At 38.9% G+C, this 22,555-nt stretch overlaps 1 protein-coding gene across 1 annotated transcript in view; it reads left to right on the top strand.

Annotated features, from left to right (window-relative positions):
• The window catches only part of LOC126235270 (telomerase reverse transcriptase-like), a 186,903-nt gene that overhangs the window by 63,378 nt on the left and 100,970 nt on the right, over window positions 1-22,555 (top strand). The window contains exon 5 of the mRNA XM_049943999.1: window positions 2,899-3,088. Within this exon, the coding sequence (XP_049799956.1) occupies window positions 2,899-3,088 (190 nt within the window). The remainder of the gene's footprint in view (window positions 1-2,898; window positions 3,089-22,555) is intronic.

Raw genomic sequence — 22,555 nt, forward strand, 5'->3', positions numbered from 1 at the left:
CTGGTTTTGTGGGTTTCTCCTGTGTGTTGGTTGGTTCTGATCTCTGCCTAGTGTGTACATTTAGTGTAGTGAGTGCTCCTACATAAACCAGTAGTTGTAACTCTTCCATAGTTGTATTTTCATTTATTTTGTTGTGTATTATTGTGTTGATAGTTGTTATTGTTGTTTCGGCTTGTGGGTTATTTGGTGGTCTATGCAAGACTGGTCTAATGTCTGTATTTGTGTCTTTGTATTCTATATATGTCAACTGAAATTTTTCTTCTACATCTAACATGTGTGTCACTTCATGTTCTATTTGTGCTTGTTCTGGTGGCTGTCTTAAGATTTCGGTTTCCTCTGATTGTTTAATTGATGCGTGTTGTTCTTTGTTTGTATGCTCTGGGATGTTTGAGTCCATTACTGTATTTTCTTCTTCTTCGGATTGCACATTATTTTGTTCTGTTATTTGTTGTACTTGTTGTTTGATGTTTTCTAATTCTGACTGGGGTATCCTGTTATTTTTGATTATTACACGGATCTGATCAGCTAGTCGTTGTTCTGTTAAAAATTTTAATTCTGGGTATCTGGTAGTAAATGTTGCGTATACTTGTGATCTGTATCCAGTTGTGTTGGTTCCTAAGTTTGTTGCTTGGTAATAACAGAATGTGAGGTGTCGGTTAACTTCATCTGACCATCTCATCCTTTGTCTTTGTTTTCCTTCTAGAGTGGTTGCAGGAAGCATATCCTGCAAAACACCTCTATCTGGATTTAAATCATTTGCCGCGTGGCTAGCAGTGTCATTACCATTGTGGACGGGCATAGGGTTCAAGTGTCGTCCCCGACCATGACAGCGCTTGTCTGAGGCTTCATTAGTTCTGTCCTGAACCAACTAATCACACAAAAAGGGGGGTTAGCCCTATTAGTGGTTTGTTCGTTTCGTATTATTATTATTATTATTATTATTATTATTACTATTATTATTATTCTTAAAAGGACTCTTCTAGCAGTGTGCACATCCTTCCTTTCAAGCTTGCTTACTGTAGTGAAAAACCCATGTGTTTGTTTCCAAATCATTAAACTAGGCCCAGGAATGTTATATACAGACTGAAAATGGACGTTGGTGACCATTTTCAATGTGCGCAAATTGCGTATTTCTTGTATGGCCAGAAGTTCTGCTTAATTATGGATCATAACCCATTATCAGCATTCATTTCCAAAGTTAAGCTCCCAGAATGCACTACCCATCACTTGCATTGGTGGGCCTTATTTTTATCCGTACTCTGTACCCTACTGTACATGCTCCCAACATTCAAATGCAAGTTCCTATTGGCCCTGGTATGCATTTTGACAGGGAGTAAACAGATTTCCAGTTATTCACCTAAGCAGGGCATGCCTTGGAATACTTTCTGGTCAATTCTAGATATGTTGCTGCAGGTCCATAGCGTGACTTACTTCTCCAGCAGGTCCTCAAGCACATCCTCGCAGAATGGCTCACGATGTTGTTGGCCACAGGGCCATCTGGCCTCCACTACTCCCCCATTTGCCCTCTGCCACCTTGCTGTCCTCGGATGCATCAGCCTGGCTGATATCAGCCCTACATGCTGATTTAATGGGGAGGGAATGTTGTAACCCAGCCAAACACATTGAAAGAAAATATGGAGTTATTGAAAGTGTCATTTTTCTGGCAAGAGATCTACCTGCAAAGAAGAGACATCATTTCCAGATTACCAATCACATGATATCAATTTGATGGCCAATGAGCTCACACTTATTCCCTGTGAGTCAGCGGATTCCATGATCTGGTCTAGATCAATGCTTTCCTAGATGACAATTATATTTACAGGCTGTGCTGAATAAGAATTGAGCTGGTCTTACTGTTGCAGAAGTCAACAATGACTGTGTAGGAGATTGCTAGGCTGAAGATAGTCTTTAGTGCATGCAGACTGGTATTGTATTAATTAAACCAAATGGAACTGTGACCATGGCCAGTTATGCATTACTCCTGTACAATTCTTGAATTGTGTTGCATATCCAGTCACCATAAATCAGTAGACTTGACAAATTAATGTTTTCACATACTGCGGTACATAGATAATGATGTCTAATAAGATGACATTGTGAGACACTTTTTAAAAGACTTCCAATAAGAGGTTTGATGTTCTTATCTTCTCCATTGTTAACTCGGATTCATGGAGTCTTCTGTCTGGTGTATTCTGTGAAGCTGTGGTTGGCTACAAGGTCTCTCTGCTGCACCTGCACTGATGTCATAGCATTGGCTGCTGCACCCCCAACACTACCCTCAGCTCAGCAAATGCCTCGAATAGAAGATGTAAAAACACAAGCAGAGAAAAATATGTAGAATACAAAAATAAGACGTGGGTTTGCAGAAAAATGTTATATGTAACATTAATCGAACCAGAATAATGCCATAACCAACATGTTCACTCATTCAAGCAGCAATTTTAGCAGGATATCATTCACGCATATTTCATGCTTTTAAGTCTAAAAAATTTCTGCACTCTTTTTTTTACGTAGTCAAAGCTTTTTTGTGGGCATTCTAACCTGATTTGATAAGAGAACAATAAATTGTGTTGAACACATGTTTCTTGCTGGCTAGAGTATTCTACCATACACTCTCTTTCCTTACTGTACATAAACTATATGATATTTACTCTGAGTTAATTTGTCTTTATAATTTTTAATCTGTTCCAAATCATCTGGCAAACATGGTATTTTTTAGAGTGCTGATTTATTCCATGACACTTACTTTGTAAATGAACATCAGCTGTTCAGGACAAGATCTATGCTTTAGGTATTGCTTTTTACTTGGAGCTTACAAGTGTAACTCATAATTTATTGGCTTTTTTTCCTATGAAATCTTTTTTGATACTCAATTAAAGTTATTTGTAATTATTACAGGAAAGTGATGCTGAATGGCTTCTTCACAGTGCAGTTGAATACATGCGTTCAGTTACTGTACAGACATCTAGGAAACATATTTTCCATGTTGTAAAGGGAATACCGCAAGGAGGTTCTCTCTCTTCTGTTCTGTGTGATTTGTACTATGCAGATTTTGATCACACACACATGAGAGAATTTCTGTCACATGGTGAGTACAGAATGGTTTTATTGCAACTTTATATACTTAGCACAGACTCTATTGAACTGCCTAATGTTTATATATTCATTGTCAGCCAAAGAACAGTTGAAGCAGGTTCAGGTACACCAGCAACATTTTGGTTTTTTGATATTATCTCTTGCCCAATTTTTCTGTGGTTCCTGACATCTATGAAAGCAAATCTATTGCAAATTTCTTAAGTTATCAAACCAATTTTGCTTGCTTTTTCTTACTATTCTTGACCAAACCTTTGTTGAAATGCAGTAGTATAATTTTATAGTTAATTCTTAAATTTAATCTTCAACATTGGATTGGGATATCATATTGTTTTGTGTTAATGTAATGTATCCCTCAAAATGAGTAGTTGTTGTGAAATAAAATAATTCAATCCTCTGAAAGCTAATTTTTCGGAGTTTGGATACATAACAGTGACCACAGCAGCAGTACAATAAAGAAATATGTATAATCAGAATACCCGTGCCCGTTAATATCAAGCCAAAACATTACTGTTACCTGCTGTTATAATTTTTTCTTGGAGTCAGGTGCAGAGTCATCATTGAAGAATAGAAAAGCTTGTTGAGGCAGTCCTTGATAGTACAACATATGATGTAACAGAATGTTTTGCGTTACCCGAAAGTGGTAATTGGACTCCATGGCAAGAAATTTAGATTGCAGGGTTCGACATATAAAGAATGCAAATGTGCAAATAGTGGTATGTGGGTCACTTATAATCAACACATCACCAAACTAGTCACTTACCAACATTATTGAAATGCTGAAACATAGACAGGGGCTTTACATATTATTATTGGAGAATATTGGTACCTTATCTGAGAAATAAAACATATACCAGCTTTTAATTAATCTTATTGTTATACTAATATTACAGAATGCCAGAAAAAAAGGGCATGCTGACATCTACATCTACATCTATACTCTGCAAACCACTGTGAAGTGCATGGCAGAGGGTATGTCCCACTGTACTAGTTATTAGAGTTTCTTTCCATCCCATTCACATATGGAGTTTGGGAAGAATGATTGTCTGAATGCCTCTGTGCATTCAGTAATTATTCTAATCTTATCCTCACAATCACTACATGAGCAATATGTAGGGGATTGGAGTATATTCCTAGAATCATTACTTAAAGCTGGTTTTTGAAACTTTGTTAATAGACTTTCATGGGAGAGTTTACATCTGTCTTCAAGAGGCTTCCAGCTTAGTTCCTGCAATATCTCTGTGACTCTTTCCCATGGATCAAACAAACATGGGACCATCTGTGCTGCCTTCTCTGTATACATTCAATATCCCGTGTTAGTTCTATTTGATGTGAGGTCCTATTTGTTCTAGTACATTTTGGCACTTCAAAAGTAGTTTATATGTTAGAAAGTCTGGATGATAAGAATAAGAAAATTGTGTCTGTCATTTATGGTTTGTACGATATGTACTCATATATTTCTCAAAAGAAAAATCACACAATGCCTGTAAAATAATAGATACAACACAGTGGTTAATAACTAACAGTAACGAACATAGTAGAACCAACATTTCATTGGCAGTCACCTACAGTGGTGGTTTACACATTTCTTCACCGCATTACACACTTCTTGCAAGAGGCCTACTTTTTTCTGAGGTTATTTCTGAAATCAGGGAAGGTAATTTAAATCTGCCTTGCAACTCGAAGGAAATGTGTATTTTTGTCATCAAATGTGTTTTGTTTTATTGAAATAAAATAACATGTATACCATTTGACTTGCTTTCTCCATCTACAAACAATTCATTACAGAAGATGTTGATGTTAGTACTTAAGATTTTTGCTCACATCAGGAAATGCCCTCTGCTTGCAAGTTAAATGTATTTTTATTCAAGTCTTTGATCACAATATAAATTCCTTTGACGACGACTGGTTTCAGTCAGTAATGACCATCTTCCGATCTACAATATAAAATTTTTTACACCTAGTGGGCAGTCTATCTTTCGAAACAATATAGCATTTTATATCACAATATACTCTCCTACAAACTGGCAAATGTACAGATAAAACAAGGTAAAGCATGCATGTTCTACATCATGTCCTCTTGTGGTAAAGCCATAATGGCATCGTCAGAGCATTTATACACTCAGCAAAACATCGTCACTTAGAACTAAAATGGGGTGTAAAATAGGCCACATCATCCACACAGTCATTTCGCTGCTGGTGTTACTGTACAAAACTGCTGAAGTACAGTAGCTACTAGAAATCTGTTTGCAAACATGCTTCATAGATGTCACTACTGTGGGCTTAGAAGTAGTCTTCATTTATATAAGAACCGTAATCTGATAAAAACAAATTAGGTAAAATACACATAGCAGACTTTTAAATTTTGATAACTATTATAAAACCAATTGTGATAATACAAAAGATGAATACAGTTAACCATATAAAATTATTAAAAGGAAATATACAAAGATAATAGGTCTGACACTTTTATGGTGAATTTATGATCCAAAACAAAATATACGTAATACAATGCCTATAGCAACCTATAAATTACCTATGAAAGATAAACTGTCCATATGACAAAGTAACAGAAGAAAAGACAGATCAGTGATCAATTCCCTCTGTTGGCTAGGCCTCCAGAATGTTAAGTAGGTGCACAGTGATCGTAAGAATTTAACCACTAGAGGGCTTTTCATACAACATGATATCTCTTCCACAGAAAAGTTGCAAGTTGTTTTTTTCCACTCATTTGCATTATTGTTTCTTGTACCTTAGTTGCAAAGACAGACTGTCAATTTACGTATTAACTTAACCCTGAGATCTCAAAATTTGTCAGGGAAAAATGCTAAAACTTGGGAGATATCAGGGAATTTCTCTTGGGAGAACTTGTGGCAATTCCAGCAGTGAATCATTGATATTATAGTCATAGGATACTATGATTTTTGGTTTTGTGCAGTGCACAATTTTACATTTCTGATCATTTTAAGCAGGCTGCCAATCCCTGTATGACTTTGAAATCTTGTCAACATCTGACTAAATTTTTATGCAACTTCTTTCAGATAGTACTTCTTTATGGATAACTGCATCATCTGCAAAGACTCTGAGGTTACTTTAATATTGTCTGCAAACTCTTTAATATACAACATGAACAACAAGGGTCCCAACACACTTCCCTGGGGCTCCCTAAAGTTTCTTCTACATATGACAATGACTCTCCATCCAAAATAACATGCTGCATCCTCCCTACTACAAAGTCCCCAATCAATCTACATCTACATGGATAATCTGCAAATCTCACTTAAGTGCCTGGCAGAGGGTTCATCAAACACTCATCACAATAATTCTCTATTATTCCACTCTCAAACAGCGCATGGTAAAAATAAAGACATATCTTTCTGTGTGAGCTCTGATTTCCCTTATTTTGTTAAGATGATCATTTCTCCCTATGTAGGTCAGGGTCAACAAAATATTTTTGCATTTGGAGCAGAAAGTTGGTGATTGATGTTTCATGAGAAGATTCCAATGCAATGAAAAACTCCTTTGTTTTAATGGTGTCTGTCCCAAATCTGTCTGTGACACTCTCTTCCATATTTAACAATAATACAAAACATACTGCTCTTCGCTGAACTTTCTCGATGTACTCCATTAACCCTACCTGGTAAGGATCCCAGACCATGCAGCAGTAATCCAGAAGAGGACAGACAAATATAGTGTAGGCAATCTCTTTAGTAGATCTGTTGCATTTTCTAAGTGTTCTGCCAATAAAACACAGTCATTGGTTTGCTTTACCCACAGTATTTTCTATGTATTCTTTCCTATTTAATTGTTTGTAATTGTAATTCCTATGTATTTAGTTGAATGTATTGTAATTCCTATGTATTTAGTTGAAATTATGGCCTTTAGATTAGACTGATTTATCATGTAATCAAAGTTTAATGGATTCCTTTCAACACTCATGAATTTCAGGTTTCAATCAGTTTTCTGTACCTGAGTGCTTCAAACTCTAGCACTCTGTAGCAAGTGCTTCAGCAGTTTACCATCAGGATTTTAATATTCTCACCTGTGAAAGGCATTTCTTACGATCATGACAGAGATATTTCCAGTTTTCCTGCAGCTGTCATTATCTGGATTTGTTAGAGAATCACCTAATCTAAAAAAAACCTTGTGTGAACCCCACACACAGTCAGCTGTTTGAGTAGCAGTCTGATGAGTAATGCACACCTGACCCATTAAGGGAAATACTACAGTTCACAACCCTATGACGCAAGTCCAGGAAGTTGCAGCCTCGCTTGTCACAGAACCTTTGTGAAGTCTCTGGTTCAGTCCTCCCATCAACTCAGAAACAAAGGGCCATGATCAGTTCTGGGGACAATGCTGCAAATGGTGAGCTTTGTTGAAGCTATATGCGCAATGCTGGTCTTCTCAAATTTCTCTGCCAGTTGCTGGAGTGACCCAAGTATGACCTCGGAGCCCAGATGACAGGCATCATGTGTTCCGAAGTGTGCCACAATCTACAGCTGGTTGCACCCTGTCCTCTCAAGGATAACTGGAGCAGCCCCTTCATGTTTAATGAGGCCCCAGGCGTATGCATCCTGTCGTTAAGGGATACCATCATTCACTGTACACTTGAACTGCTGATGATTAATAGACTCCCTACCCTATCATGTTTGCCTCTTCTTGAGGCAGGTTTCCCAAAAACAGGTGAAGTGAGTCCCATTGGCTCAGTCTCAGTTTCAGTGAAAGATAGCACCTAAAAATTGTTGGTTAGAGGGATTTGCACAACAGCCTGAGACCTCCCAAGTCCCCATCCACCCTGTACAGGATGCCTAGATCCACCATTGACACACCACTCGCAGTCAAGTGGACTTGTAATGACAGATCGTGTACTTTCTGCAGAGGAGACAGCCTCCACAGGAGAGGATAGTACTTGAGGTACCTCTGGTACCAGTACCACAGGTACACGACTCTTGAGAGCTCTTCCAACACTCTGATTCACAGCAGCTGCCAATTGTTTGATACACTTCAGGGGAATTTCCAGCTGCTTATGAACATCAACCAACTCATCCCACATTCGAGAACAGTATTCACACTGGGGCTTTGTTGGTTGGTGCAATGTATTACAAGGCACTAAACAAATATCTTTAAATTAACCCTGCTGGTTACCTTTTAATCTGTCGAGCTAAAAAGTTGATAATTCTATATGTGAATTGAAGCAAGTACACAAAACGAGATTTCCATTAAGGCAACACAAAAACCTGTGGTAAAAATTACTAGTTTTCTAAGAAGTTTTGAGGTTAATTCCAATTATTAGCAAACTCTAAAACAGTTGAATTACGATAAATGCAAATAATATGTAGGGGCTACCCCTCTTTAAGGGAAAACTAGATGTAACACAATACGTTAGTTTGAAAATCTGCTACAGCAACTAAAGTACAAATATGCCAATGTACTACAAATTTCTTACAGATTATACAAAGGATAGTGGTAGCTTCCAAAAATTTTCAGAAATGCATGGTTATTTGCATTGATGCACAGTGAAATTCAGTGGTGATCTATCCTTTGGCAGAACTGTGAACCATAAGCACTGATTTGCTATGAAATAAGTTACATATCCAAAACACTCATAACAGTAACTTACAAAAATATAGTTTTATAAGCATACAAAAATTCTTAAAAATAACCTGTTTATCACATAATTGTACAGTGAAATTAGAGAATGGATGGGCCTCCTAATCTCAAGAATTTTAATAGTGCACAATTAAGTTTAAGCCTTTAATTGACAATAACATTACAAGTTTATCACTGCACTCACAAATTTTTGAAATTTCACAATATATCACAATACAAACAGGTATTGATACAATCAATCAAAGATTATGAGGAGTGACACAAACAGCAAAAGATGTGAATCAAGAACTTCAAATCGACACATGAATCTTGTACACGCAGTCTCACACAAAGGAAAATTACAGTCAGCTTATGTACAAATAAATGTGTATATTGCACAGATTTTTCACACAGCTGTTTCTTTGCACCATTCTACACTGGTGTGCCAAAGAAGAACATGGCAGTATGAGTTTAACTCGGCAAAAATTGCTAAAATATGCAGCACCAACAAAGCATGTCTTCTGCCTGTTGTAGATAATTAAATTACATCATGCAAGATGTACAAAAATGGTTGAAGAGCACAAGATATTTCACACCTCAATTATGTTAAAAAAAATGAAATTACTTAAATGATAATATACATACATAGTATAGGGAACAATTTGAACTCTCATATTGAGAGAGAGGTTAATTTGTTACAATTTTCCATATTATTAGCGTTGCTTTTTTTACTGTGACATCTCATGTTGTGTTCAAGGAAACTGTATAAAGGAACTTATTATTTATAAGGTGACTTCTTCTGGACCAGGGGAAGAGGGAGGGGCTGATAAACCCTTCCATCTGGGGAGTGAGTCTCCAAAAGAAAATATACATTGTCAATAGCATATTTTACTGCATTAACCAGCTGATCTAATCAAGATCTTACTTGGTCCTCCCTACTCATGTTGTCATTGCCTGCTGGGTTCTGTGATGGCTTAGACTCATCCAAAAAGCCTGCTCAACTGAGGCACTGGCAGAAATGTTGCTGTGTCAAGCCAATACAGTTGGCCTCTTTAGCTGCCAAATTACCATTGATGAATGCTGTATGTATCACTTTGACCCGCCGGCCGCGGTGGTCTCGCGGTTCTAGGCGCACAGTCTGGAACCGTGCAACTGCTACGGTCGCAGGTTCAAATCCTGCCTCGGGCATGGATGTGTGTGATGTCCTTAGGTTAGTTAGGTTTAAGTAGTTCTAAGTTCTAGGGGACTGATGACCACAGCTGTTAAGTCCCATAGTGCTCAGAGCCATTTTCACTTTGACCACAAGACAAAGAAGCAAGGCAATGAGGGGAAACATGTAGAACTTTAATGAGCTAAAAAACAGGAAAATATGCAAACATTTATGACATAAAACATACACAGAGTGTCCCACAAATGGGTTTACACTGTTTGAACTTTAACAACTTGAAGAAAAATAACAAGAACTATGAATTTACTGGTCGCATAGGTGATCACGAAATTAGTTATGCTGTTTTACTGTTGCAGATGTTCAAAATGCCCTACATTGTTTGCAATACAGCATCTGCAACGTTGTGGAACAGATTGGCTCTCATGTGGTATGGCTGCTATTGAAATGGACTCACAGGTAGTCACATTTGGCTGCCTCATGTGACCCAGCATACATGGCTTTGTGGCATGGATAGTGTCCTTCAGAATTCCCCACAGAAAGAAATGTAACAGTGTTAGATTGTGAGAACTGGGTGGAAACTTCACACTTCGTTGGTCTGTCCACCTCTCGACAAATGTTTCATGCAGGAATTGCCGCACGTCATGATGGTAATGTGATGGTACACCATCTTGTCAAAAAAACTATCTTTATCTTGATACAGTTGGTGAACAGATGGTGCAATTCATTTCTGCAACATGCTAAGGTCACTGTTCCTTCAAAAAGGAATGGCTCTACAAGCCCTTGATGGCAGACATACGATACCACACTGATAACCCAGGAAGATTAACAGCTCATTCTTCCATAACATGTGGGTTATCTCTTGCTCAGTACACATAGTTATGGTGACTGATGGTTTCATTGAATTGAAACACCACCTCATCAGACCAAACAATGATATCAATCAGCTATTCATTATCACAAATCCATTCATGAAATTCAAGGCACCTATCCGGATTGTCCTCATTCATCGTGTGAAACAATCATGGAATTTAACGTTCCCACTTTGCTTGCATTAAAATGCAGTGAACATGGTTTGCTTACTACATGTGATTAATGTGCAGCTTCCCATATGAACCTTTGGGTATCTTGTGAAACCTTGTACCACTGCATGCAGTACTCTTCTGTCTGCTACTGATTTCTCCATGCCACACCATCCCTTCTTCAGATCACTCACACTTCCTTCACTCTCTAATCTGTTGCATAATTTGATTACTGTTACACATAAAGGTGGCACAGTATGAAATTCACCTCTGTCACTTCTTTCACATTTTCAAATTTCCAATGACACTTTAAAATCCAAACAAGAACAAGTTCCCAGCCAGCTTTTTATTCAAGGTTTGTTACTGGGTGACAAAAAATAAACAAAACAAAAACAAATGAAAGGCATGAGAGCACCATATAATCACAATTGGATCAAGTTATCATTATACCTCCTCAATTATTTAATTCAAATTGTGTAAACCCCTTTGCCAGACACCCTGTATAAGTATGACCTTAAAATAAAATATGACTTCATGTAAGTTTATTTATAAACATTCTTATTGGTATTTGACATGCTATGTAATACATAATTCAGTTCTGAACAAATTGTGATTATATCACTTACTTTTGAAATATTTGCATGTGTCTGAAAAAAAAAAAAAACAAGAAGTACAGTGAAAACAATAACAAATATCCAAACAACAAAATCATGTTTAGTGCTACTGCACACCACTTGTTTAAAGTATTCCAAATTAGTTAACACATCCCATCAGTCTTCATTTTCTGCAGTTTCACTGGATCTCAAGGTTCATTTTCAAGACTTCCATTTTCAAAGATATGCTGAGGATAGTTTTATTCATGTAAGAGCTTCCCACACCACAGGAGCATATTTGAAGCTGGCAGTGTCACTGCAGGGCAGCTTTGGTTCATTGTCTTTAAAGGTTGTGGCATTCCCAGAAAGATTGTCACCAATTTTTCATATTGTAAAATGCCCAGGACGCCACTGTAGAACACTGCAATTTGCTGTTCACTTTGTCAGCCACAAGACCAGAAGCTCAACACACTGTTGCACAATATCCAGTGCCTTACACAGTTGAGTACCAGCAGCCTGCAGTCCTGTGATGGTTTCAGATACCACTGAAAAGTTGGTGTTGACGTATGCCATGTTTTTCCAGATGAGGTTTCTGTAATGACCTTTTCCACAGTTGAATCATCACTATCAAGCCCACAAAAGATTATTTTTATTTTGGTGTAATTGGTGCCATAATATTTGGCAGCATTAAACCAAGAACCTCATCATATAAGAACAGGCTGAGGGGGGAAGGGGAGTGAATGTGCTTGAGTTTCTGCACCTTCAGCAGAGCTTTCACATAAATCTTTTTGCACAGGAAACTAATTTGTCCACATTAGAATAATTTATCACACTTTTCTGCAGATTTGTGTAATGTGCACTGTAAGGCAAGTAACGTTCACCATACAGAGATAGAGAATCTGAAGCCCCGTGGCTGCTTTATCCATGTATGAAGCACCATCTGGTACTAGCAGCAAAACATTGTCTATGTTCACACAATCTGACCATATTAACTTCTTATAGTTGTCAAACAACAGGCAAGTGTCGAGTTACAGGGTGTTACATTTATCTGATGACCGCCTGCCCAGGGAATTGGAGGCCAGCCGTGGAAGCTGCACCTGCCGGTCGACTGGGTCCCACGGGACCACACTATGGCCTCCCTTTTTTTGTGGGTTTTAGCCTGAAGGCCATATAGACATATGTGCCTTGTTGACCAGTGTCATTCAAGCAGTGAAACAGGCATCATGGGTGTAACAGTGAAGTTTGTGAACGCGACAATGGCAAGAATGAATTATTCAGTTCCACAATGAGTGTTTATTTATGATTTGTATGTGCATACTGAGTCCACTTGTACTGTTTGGAGATTGTTTGAACAGAAGTTACCAGGTGTATGGGTTCTGAGTCGTGATGCAGTTCACAAATTAGCAAATAAATTTCGTGAAACGAGAAGTGTTCAAGACAAGAAGTGTAAACGATGACGTACAGTGCTAATATAAACTCATTTCAATGACACTGCATACTGCCTGGAAAATTCCCCTAAAAAGTCTCGTAGACATCTTTCGCAGCAAACACAAATATCATGCTAAGCTGCCTGGGCTAAGACCCTATAAAGTGTCAGTAGTACAAGAACATTGACCTGGTGATCCTGCACATAGGGCTAAGTTTTGCAAATGGGTTTTAAAACATGTGCATGAAGGTGAAATAGATTCTTACTTCATTCTGTTTTCAGACGAAGCTTCGTTTCATTTACAAGGATATGTTAATTCCCAAAACTGTTGACATTGGAGTGCAGATAGACCTGTTGTGCTTCATGAGGAATCCCTTCACAGTCAAAAAATTTGGGTGTGGTGCTTCGATAGTGGTGACAGAACGATAGGCCCAATTCTTTTTAATGACACAGTTACAAGTGAAAGATACTTGCAGAACATTTTGCGACCATTTTTAATGAACTGAGTGAAAGAGAACAAAGCTTCACATTTTTTCAACAGGATTTGATGAGGGCTCATTCAGCCAATGTTTTTTTGCACGCAATTCACGATGTGTTTAATGAAAGAGTGACTAGTAACAATATCTGGCCCACTAGAAGTCCTGATTGAACTCCATGTAATTTTTATATGTGGGATGCACTGAAGGACAATGCGTACACAACAAATCCTTACACGATAGAGGAACTCAAGGATAATATCCGTGAATCGATTAATTCAATATCTCTGAGAGAACTACATCGTGTGATTAATAATTTGTTGAGTAGATATCAGAAATGCATAGAAAATAGTGGCAGGCAGCTCCAGCATCTCCTTGCATGACATGGGTCAGTACAAAATTTATTTGCTTATATTTTAAATGTAGTCATGTCTTACCAGAGCAATAGACAGGTGACACAGCATCTGATTGCTGGGAAACAGAATGCTTGCTGTCCTGTGTCTACTGCACAGCACAGACAGTCATCAGATAAATGGAACACCCTGTATTTACTCTCTCAAGAGCTTCACACATTATGAGCAGCAGTTCTCTTGGCTTGTCAATTTTTAGTACACCAACAACATTTGCAATATAGCACCCATCCAGATCAGTGGTTTCATCCAAGTGCACTCAGACCTTTTGGGCAGTAACATTATTTCATATTATATTGAGCACCTCCTTGTGGCACATGGACAAATAGTTCTTTCTCAGTGTAGATTCGTTGGGTGTGTTCTGTACTTCTACAAGAACCACCTGAAGCACGGATACCTCAACTTCTCCAGTGAGATGTGCAAGCCACCATCATCTCAAAAAGTTCTTGAAGAATGATTGCACGAGTGATGATGCACCTGTCTGTTCAGATAACACTGTTTGTGTGCTAGGTCATTCCACGTCAAGGGGACCAGGGGTCCCCACTTGACCATTCCAAATCTAATGAAATTTGGTATGAAGGTTCTATGTGGTCTTTGATAGTTGCATACCAAATTTCAGTCCAGTATCTTCAGTGGTTGAATTTTTATGGGTTTTAAAGAGAGGCTAATCATCTTCCGATCACATACAAAGATCAAATGTGCCAAGTTTGCTAGGCTTTTTTAGAATTTCTAGAAAACATTTAGTCATTTGCTTTAATATACACAGACAACTTTTTCTGCTGAATCACACCATGACAAAAATCAGGGATTTAGCCACACATAAATATAGATAAAAGCCTTGAAAGCGGCTAAAAATTTGTTGCGCTATTCTAAGAACCAAGGTTTGATTGACCACTGCTACTTTTCATATGAACTTCAGAGGTTTTTTCTTACCTATGATGCCTATATATAGATCAAATTTAATTAACATTGGATGCCTATATGAAAAGATATGCATCTACAGAGATGGCCAAAATTTTATACATGCAAAATTTAGGGTACTTTTGGGGGGCAATATCTCAACTGTGTCTTGTTCAAACCTTTGTTTCTTGCCACACCTGGAAAGAGCATGCTTTAAGCTTTCAAAGCTATATTGTTTAATTTCTGGTTCTTGCATTTTGATGAGTAAGAATACATTTCAAAAGATATTATTTTAATGGTTTGAGAATATTGAAAAGTGAAGTATTCTGGTCATTGAGTCCCATAATTATTTTTTTTATTCCAGTATATAAATCAGTTTAAACTTTAACACATGCCATAAAAAACAAGTATAATACAGAACACAGTAAATTTGCCAAACAAAAACACTAAGAAGTTAGTTCCATTTTTGGTTAAACAGTTCTACAATTTTGTCAAGAACAGATGTTGATAACTGTATTGTCTTCCTGATGATGATGTTGATGGTGCTCCTCAAGTTATGGAAATATGTTGCTCAGGAATCCAGCAGGTGTCTTTAGCAGTTGGGCAGTGGAAGGAACAAGCAGAACTGTGTGGGTGCATAAAGCTTATGAGGACATCTTGTTGCTCATGTGAAACTTCACACACATTTCCAACCCACCAAAAATTGTCATACATACATGCAACATATAGTCCTGGTTGTCTTGAAATTGAGACTGCTGGAATTTCTTCATCTGCTTTGAAGGCATTAACTGTGAATGCCATAGCACCATTGAAAACTCTGCTTACTCTGAGCTGATTACAATCAATTGCCTTAAATTGATGATTTCCTCTTATTCCAGATATTGTATGTCCCATGGCAAACCTTGTTTCTCAATCAGGCTGAATTTTTTCAATTTCTTCTTTTGGTACATAAAAAAAACTTTATGTCTGGAATACTACCATCACAGAATTTGAACAAATCATATGGAGTCAATATTTGTTTATCTGAGGGCCTGTGCAGACCAGCACAGGCTGCTAGTCATTTTGCTGTTCCCTCAATGCCATCACAAGTCAATTTACCGTGGCTTGTTCCAAAAAAATTCCATTTGGCAGTGATGGCATAATCTTTTTCGTGTAGACATAAATTGAGGGAATTTTTGAAATTCTCATATTGAGCAGCTGAACCATCACTAAATTAATAAATGTTCTTAATGTTTTCAATCTTTCTCTTTAAATATACTACACTCCTGGAAATTGAAATAAGAACACCGTGAATTCATTGTCCCAGGAAGGGGAAACTTTATTGACACATTCCTGGGGTCAGATACATCACATGATCACACTGACAGAACCACAGGCACATAGACACAGGCAACAGAGCATGCACAATGTCGGCACTAGTACAGTGTATATCCACCTTTCGCAGCAATGCAGGCTGCTATTCTCCCATGGAGACAATCGTAGAGATGCTGGATGTAGTCCTGTGGAACGGCTTGCCATGCCATTTCCACCTGGCGCCTCAGTTGGACCAGCGTTCGTGCCGGACGTGCAGACCGCGTGAGACGACGCTTCATCCAGTCCCAAACATGCTCAATGGGGGACAGATCCGGAGATCTTGCTGGCCCGGGTAGTTGACTTACACCTTCTAGAGCATGTTGGGTGGCACGGGATACATGCGGACGTGCATTGTCCTGTTGGAACAGCAAGTTCCCTTGCCGGTCTAGGAATGTAGAATGATGGGTTCGATGACGGTTTGGATGTACCGTGCACTATTCAGTGTCCCCTCGACGATCACCAGTGGTGTACGGCCAGTGTAGGAGATCGCTCCCCACACCATGATGCCGGGTGTTGGCCCTGTGTGCCTCGGTCGTATGCAGTCCTGATTGTGGCGCTCACCTGCACGGCGCCAAACACGCATACGACCATCATTGGCACCAAGGCAGAAGCGACTCTCATCGCTGAAGACGACACGTCTCCATTCGTCCCTCCATTCACGCCTGTCGCGACACCACTGGAGGCGGGCTGCACGACGTTGGGGCGTGAGCGGAAGATGGCCTAACGGTGTGCGGGACCGTAGCCCAGCTTCATGGAGACGGTTGCGAATGGTCCTCGCCGATACCCCAGGAGCAACAGTGTCCCTAATTTGCTGGGAAGTGGCGGTGCGGTCCCCTACGGCACTGCGTAGGATCCTACGGTCTTGGCGTGCATCCGTGCGTCGCTGCGGTCTGGTCCCAGGTCGACGGGCACGTGCACCTTCCGCCGACCACTGGCGACAACATCGATGTACTGTGGAGACCTCACGCCCCACGTGTTGAGCAATTCGGCGGTACGTCCACCCGGCCTCCCGCATGCCCACTATACGCCCTCGCTCAAAGTCCGTCAACTGCACATACGGTTCACGTCCACGCTGTCGCGGCATGCTACCAGTGTTAAAGACTGCGATGGAGCTCCGTATGCCACGGCAAACTGGCTGACACTGACGGCGGCGGTGCACAAATGCTGCGCAGCTAGCGCCATTCGACGGCCAACACCGCGGTTCCTGGTGTGTCCGCTGTGCCGTGCGTGTGATCATTGCTTGTACAGCCCTCTCGCAGTGTCCGGAGCAAGTATGGTGGGTCTGACACACCGGTGTCAATGTGTTCTTTTTTCCATTTCCAGGAGTGTATTAACTTTATTTGAAAGGCATTGGCAGCAATGGCATCATGATGGAGATGTTGCTGATCATACAAATGCTAGTACTCCCACATTCTTTGCCATCAAAATAGACAACAAATGGATATAAAGTGGTCTGACTATTCTCCCAATGAAATCCTTGCACAGCATCTCAAACAACAGATGAATAATTCTCAGCAAAATCCATCAATATAATTAATTCATTTTCTGCAAGATTTCTTTTTAGCTGCTTAAGGTGTAAACTGTGGTGTTTTGACACAAAGTGATGGCTTCTTAAATTGGTAATTTTCAAAATCAGTGCCTCCATGAAATATTCAACAGTTCTCTGGCATGTCTGTAATGTGTGTGTTGTCAGTGTGGACCCATTGCTTGTATTCCATTGTTTCTTCAGGGCCATAGTCTTTAAAAGCATTTTCAAGAAAAGTCTCTAGTTGCATTTTTCGTGGACATTCCTCACAACATTGCAGCATATGATCTTTTGACTCCAAACTGTGAGCAGTTTTTTCATTAAATCCTTGTACTCATTTTTTATTTATTTATTTATTTATTTATTTATGTACATGTCAAGTTCTGTAGGACCAACTTGAGGAGCAAATCTCCAAGATCATGGAACATGTCAGTACATGAAACTACAACATAAAAATAATAGCAGATAAAAATAAAATGTTTAACCCAAAAAATCAGTACATGAGTTTCAGCAATTGCAATCAACAATACAACAAGAATAAGCTTAATTTTTCAAGGAACTCCTCGACAGAATAGGAGGTGTGACCCATGAGGAAACTCTTCATTTTTGATTTGAAAGTATGTGGATTACTGCTAAGATTTTTAAATTTGAGCGGTAGCTTATTGAAAATGGATGCAGAAGTATACTGCACACCTTTTTGCACAAGAGTTAATGAAGTCCAATCCAAATGCTTTTCAATTTCTGCCGAGTATTAACTGAGTGAAAGCTGCTTATTCTTGGGAATAAGCTAATATCATTAACAACAATTGACAGTAAGGAATATATATATATATATTGAGAGGTCAATGTCAAAATACCCAGACTCGTGAACAGGGGTCGATAAGAGGTTCATGAACTTACACCACTTATTGCCCAAACCACCTGTTTCTGAGCCAAAAATATCCTTTTAGAATGGGAAGAGTTACCCAAAATATAATACCATACAACATAAGCGAATGAAAATAAGCAAAGTAGACTAATTTCTGTGTCACACGATCATTCACTTCAGGTACCGTCCGAATATAAAAATGGCAGCATTAAGTCTTTGAACAAGATCCTGAACGTGGGCTTTCCACGACAGTTTACTATCTATCTGAACACCTAGAAATTTGAACTGTTCAGTTTCACTAATCATATGCCCATTCTGTGAAATTAAAACCTCAGCTTTTGCTGAATTGTGTGTTAGAAACTGTAAAAACTGAGTCTTTCTGTGATTTAGTGTTAGTTTATTTTCTACAAGCCATGAAGTTAGGTCATGAACTGTACTATTCGAAACTGGTCCAGTGTTGCACACAACATCCTTTTATACCAATATAGTGTCATCAGTAAATAGAAATATTTTAGAGTTACCCGTAATACTAGAGGGCATATCATTTATATAAATAAGGGACAGGAGTGGCCCCAACACTGATCCCTGGAGGCCCCCCCCCCCCCTCCCGCTCATCTGACTGTACCCCACATCACAGCCATTCTTAACATTGTGAATAATGACCTTTTGCTGTCTGTTGCTAAAGTAAGAGGTGAACCAATTGTGAGCTACTCCCCGTATTCGGTAAGGGTCCAACTTCTGGAGCAATCAAACGCCTTCGTTAAATCAAAAAATATGCCTAGCGTTCGAAACCTTTTGTTTAACCCATCCAGTACCTCACAGAGAAAAGATAATATAGCATTTTCAGCTGTTAAATGATTTCTAAAGCCGAAATGTACATTTGGTAGCAAATCGTGTGATATAAAATGATCAAATATCCTTACATACACAGCCTTTTCAATAACTTTAGCAAACTCTGATGGCATAGAAATTCTATAAAATTGTCTACTTATGCTTTTCTCCCTTTTTATAAAGCGGCTTTACTACTGAGTACTTTAATTATTCAGAAAACTGACAATTCTTAAAGGAAAAATTACAGATATGGCTAAGTTCGGGGCTAACGTGTGCAACACAGCACTTTAATATTGTGCTAGGTGCTCCATCATATCCATGAGAGTCCTTAGTCTTCAGCAATTTAATTATTGACTCAATCTCCCCCTTGTCTGTATCACAAAGGAGTACTTCAGACATCAATCTCAGAAAGGCATTTGCCAAGAAACTTATGATTCCCTATAGAGACCAAATTTTTATTTAAATCACCAGCAATGCTCAGAAAATGATTGTTAAATACTGTACAGATATCTGGTTTATCAGTAACAGGAATATTTTTACTATGAACTGACTTTACATCGTCAACCTTGTGCTGCTGACGAGGCACTTCCTTCACAACTGACCATATGGTTTTAGTTTTATCCTGTGAATTAGCTATTCTATTTGCATACTACATACTTTTTGCCTTCCTAATAAAATTTTTGAGCACCTTACAATACTGTTTGTAACGGGCTACTGTAGCATGATTGTGACTACTTCTAACATTTTGATATAATTCCCACATGATATCCTTATCCCGCTAGTCAGCCACCCCAGCTACCTGTTACTGTTAGTACCCTGTTTATAACATTCTAAAGGAAAGCAACTCTCAAAAAACATGAGAAATGTGTTAAGGAAAGCATTATATTTATCATCTATCTTATCGGCACTATAAACGTTATGCTACTCTTGTTCCTTGACAAGGTTTAAAAAACTCTCTATTGCTATTGGATTAACTTTCCTACATTGCTTGTAATTATATGTGACACTTGTTTGAGTACAAAAGCCTTTTAGTGTTAAAATTCGTGCATCATGGTCTGAAAGGCCATTCACGCTTTTCCTAACAGAATGCCCATCTAGTAATGAAGAATGAATAAAAATATTGTCTATGGCTGTGCTACTGTTCCCCTGCACCCTAGTCGGAAAAAAACGCAGTCTGCATCAGATCATATGAATTTAGGAGATCTACCAACATCCTTTTTCTTGCACCATCATATACAAAATTTATATTGAAGTAATCACATATAACTAATTTCTGGTACTTCTTACAAAGTGAATCAAGAACCCTCTCTAGCTTGAGCAGAAATGCTCTGAAGTCAGAGTTAAGGGACCTATAAACAACAAAAATTAGAAGTTTAGTTTCACTAAATTCTACTGCCCCTTCACAACATTCAAATATCTGTTCAATGCAGTGCCTGATACACCTATGGACTCAAATGGAAGTACGCCTATGGACTCAAATGGAATACTGTTTTTTACATACATAGCCACTCCTCCACCCCGCAAGGAACTCCTTGAAAAACAGCCAGCTAATCTGTATCCTGGTAAAGGAAGCCTCTGAATTGTCAAATTATTTAAGTTGTGCTGCAATATACCAATAATTTCAGAGTCAACATCTATAAGCAGTTCACTAACTCTATCTCTAATACCTCTTATATTTCGATGAAATATGCTAACTGCTTCTCTACTTGGAAACATCATGTCCTCTGAAGGGGAGCCCTTAGTTAGATGGACTTCCTTTAAGCAGGTGTACCTATTAGCTGACTTCAATCTAAAAAAAGGGGCAGCTCCAACACCAACTACTTCACAAATTTTTCCATGAGTGAACCCACCACCACCCACTACACTGTCACCTATAAGCTTTGCCAGCTTCCCCTTCCTATATCTATTGAGGTGCAGGCCATGCCTAGTGAAAGCTGATCTACTGATTGATCCAACTGGCACCACTGAAATGTGACCCATGCCTCTGCTATCAGTGCCTTTTCCAGCCCCATGTTAATGCACCTAACAGCCGCATTAAGATGAGGCCGACCATGACGCTGAAACAGTTGCACAAAATGCACATTAGTGCCACCAGTATGAGTAGCTATCTTTACCAGGTCAACACTTCATCATATTCCCTGTCCCTATAAAGATTCCACTCACTATCACTACCTGATCCTCCTTCGTAAAATTCCTACATAACTCCCCTATGCTGTCAGTCACCTGAGCCAACCCTGCACTAGGCTTCACAATGCTGGTGACCTGGTACTCATTTCCCCAGCACTTCTTGCAACTGCTTGCCCACACCTCTACCGTGCGAACTACCTAGCAGCAGAACTTTCTTCTTTCTGTTAGACTTTGCAACTGACCTAGGCCTCCTAACTGCTAAGGACTGCTGCACATTCCCTACATCTACAGCTACATGAGGCTCCTCTCCACTCAACTCTGAGAGGTTGGTCAAATCTATTGCATATATGCAAAGTATAACTGTCTGAATACCTCCTATCTAGTTCCCCCTTTGTGCGTTGTAACTGCACCTGAAGGGCACATATCTTATGTTCCTGCTCCTCTGTCAACTTACTTCTATTACAGATTCTGCATTACCAGGAGAGGATCTCGCTAGAATGCCCACTGGCTTCCCCACTGCATTCCCCCAATAAAAACACTTTGAACAAATCCCACACTGTAACCCACTACTCACAAACCTACGACAGAGCCCACACTTCTCACCCATGGTAAAATTTTACAGTTACTGGAAAAAAACTATATGTCTGTGTTACCTAATTTCAGTTACACCAGTAAAACTATTTATAGAACTAACAATAGCAGTCTTGATATTCTCTGTCTACTAAGAAATCAACTACTTGTAGTAATACTACCACACCACAGCTAATACCAATACCAATAAAACTTCACAAAATTATTAGCTAAAACCAAACATTCAAGTGGCCACTGGAACATTCAATGAGGTTAAAACACTGAATGAAAATTTTACTAAAATATTTCACTAGAAACAACAAGAAATTTCAGCTGAAAACTAAAGCACGAAATTTACTAAACAACTTCAATGCACAAAAAACTCTAAAAAACACAGCAAGCGAATATTTCCAAAAGTTTATTAAATTGTTATTTCACTACAAACAGCATGAAACACTGCTTAAAACTATTAAATTTAATAACTGTATAACAGTGCACAAATAACTTCATCAGTACTTAGCTTTTTGACCACTAGAGCTGCAACTGCACACCGCAAAATGTAAACACACTACTGAGGCGCGAGGTTTGGACGAACGATGTAAGCACA

Source organism: Schistocerca nitens, chromosome 2, assembly GCF_023898315.1.
Source record: "Schistocerca nitens isolate TAMUIC-IGC-003100 chromosome 2, iqSchNite1.1, whole genome shotgun sequence".
In the NCBI taxonomy this organism is placed as follows: domain Eukaryota; kingdom Metazoa; phylum Arthropoda; class Insecta; order Orthoptera; family Acrididae; genus Schistocerca; species Schistocerca nitens.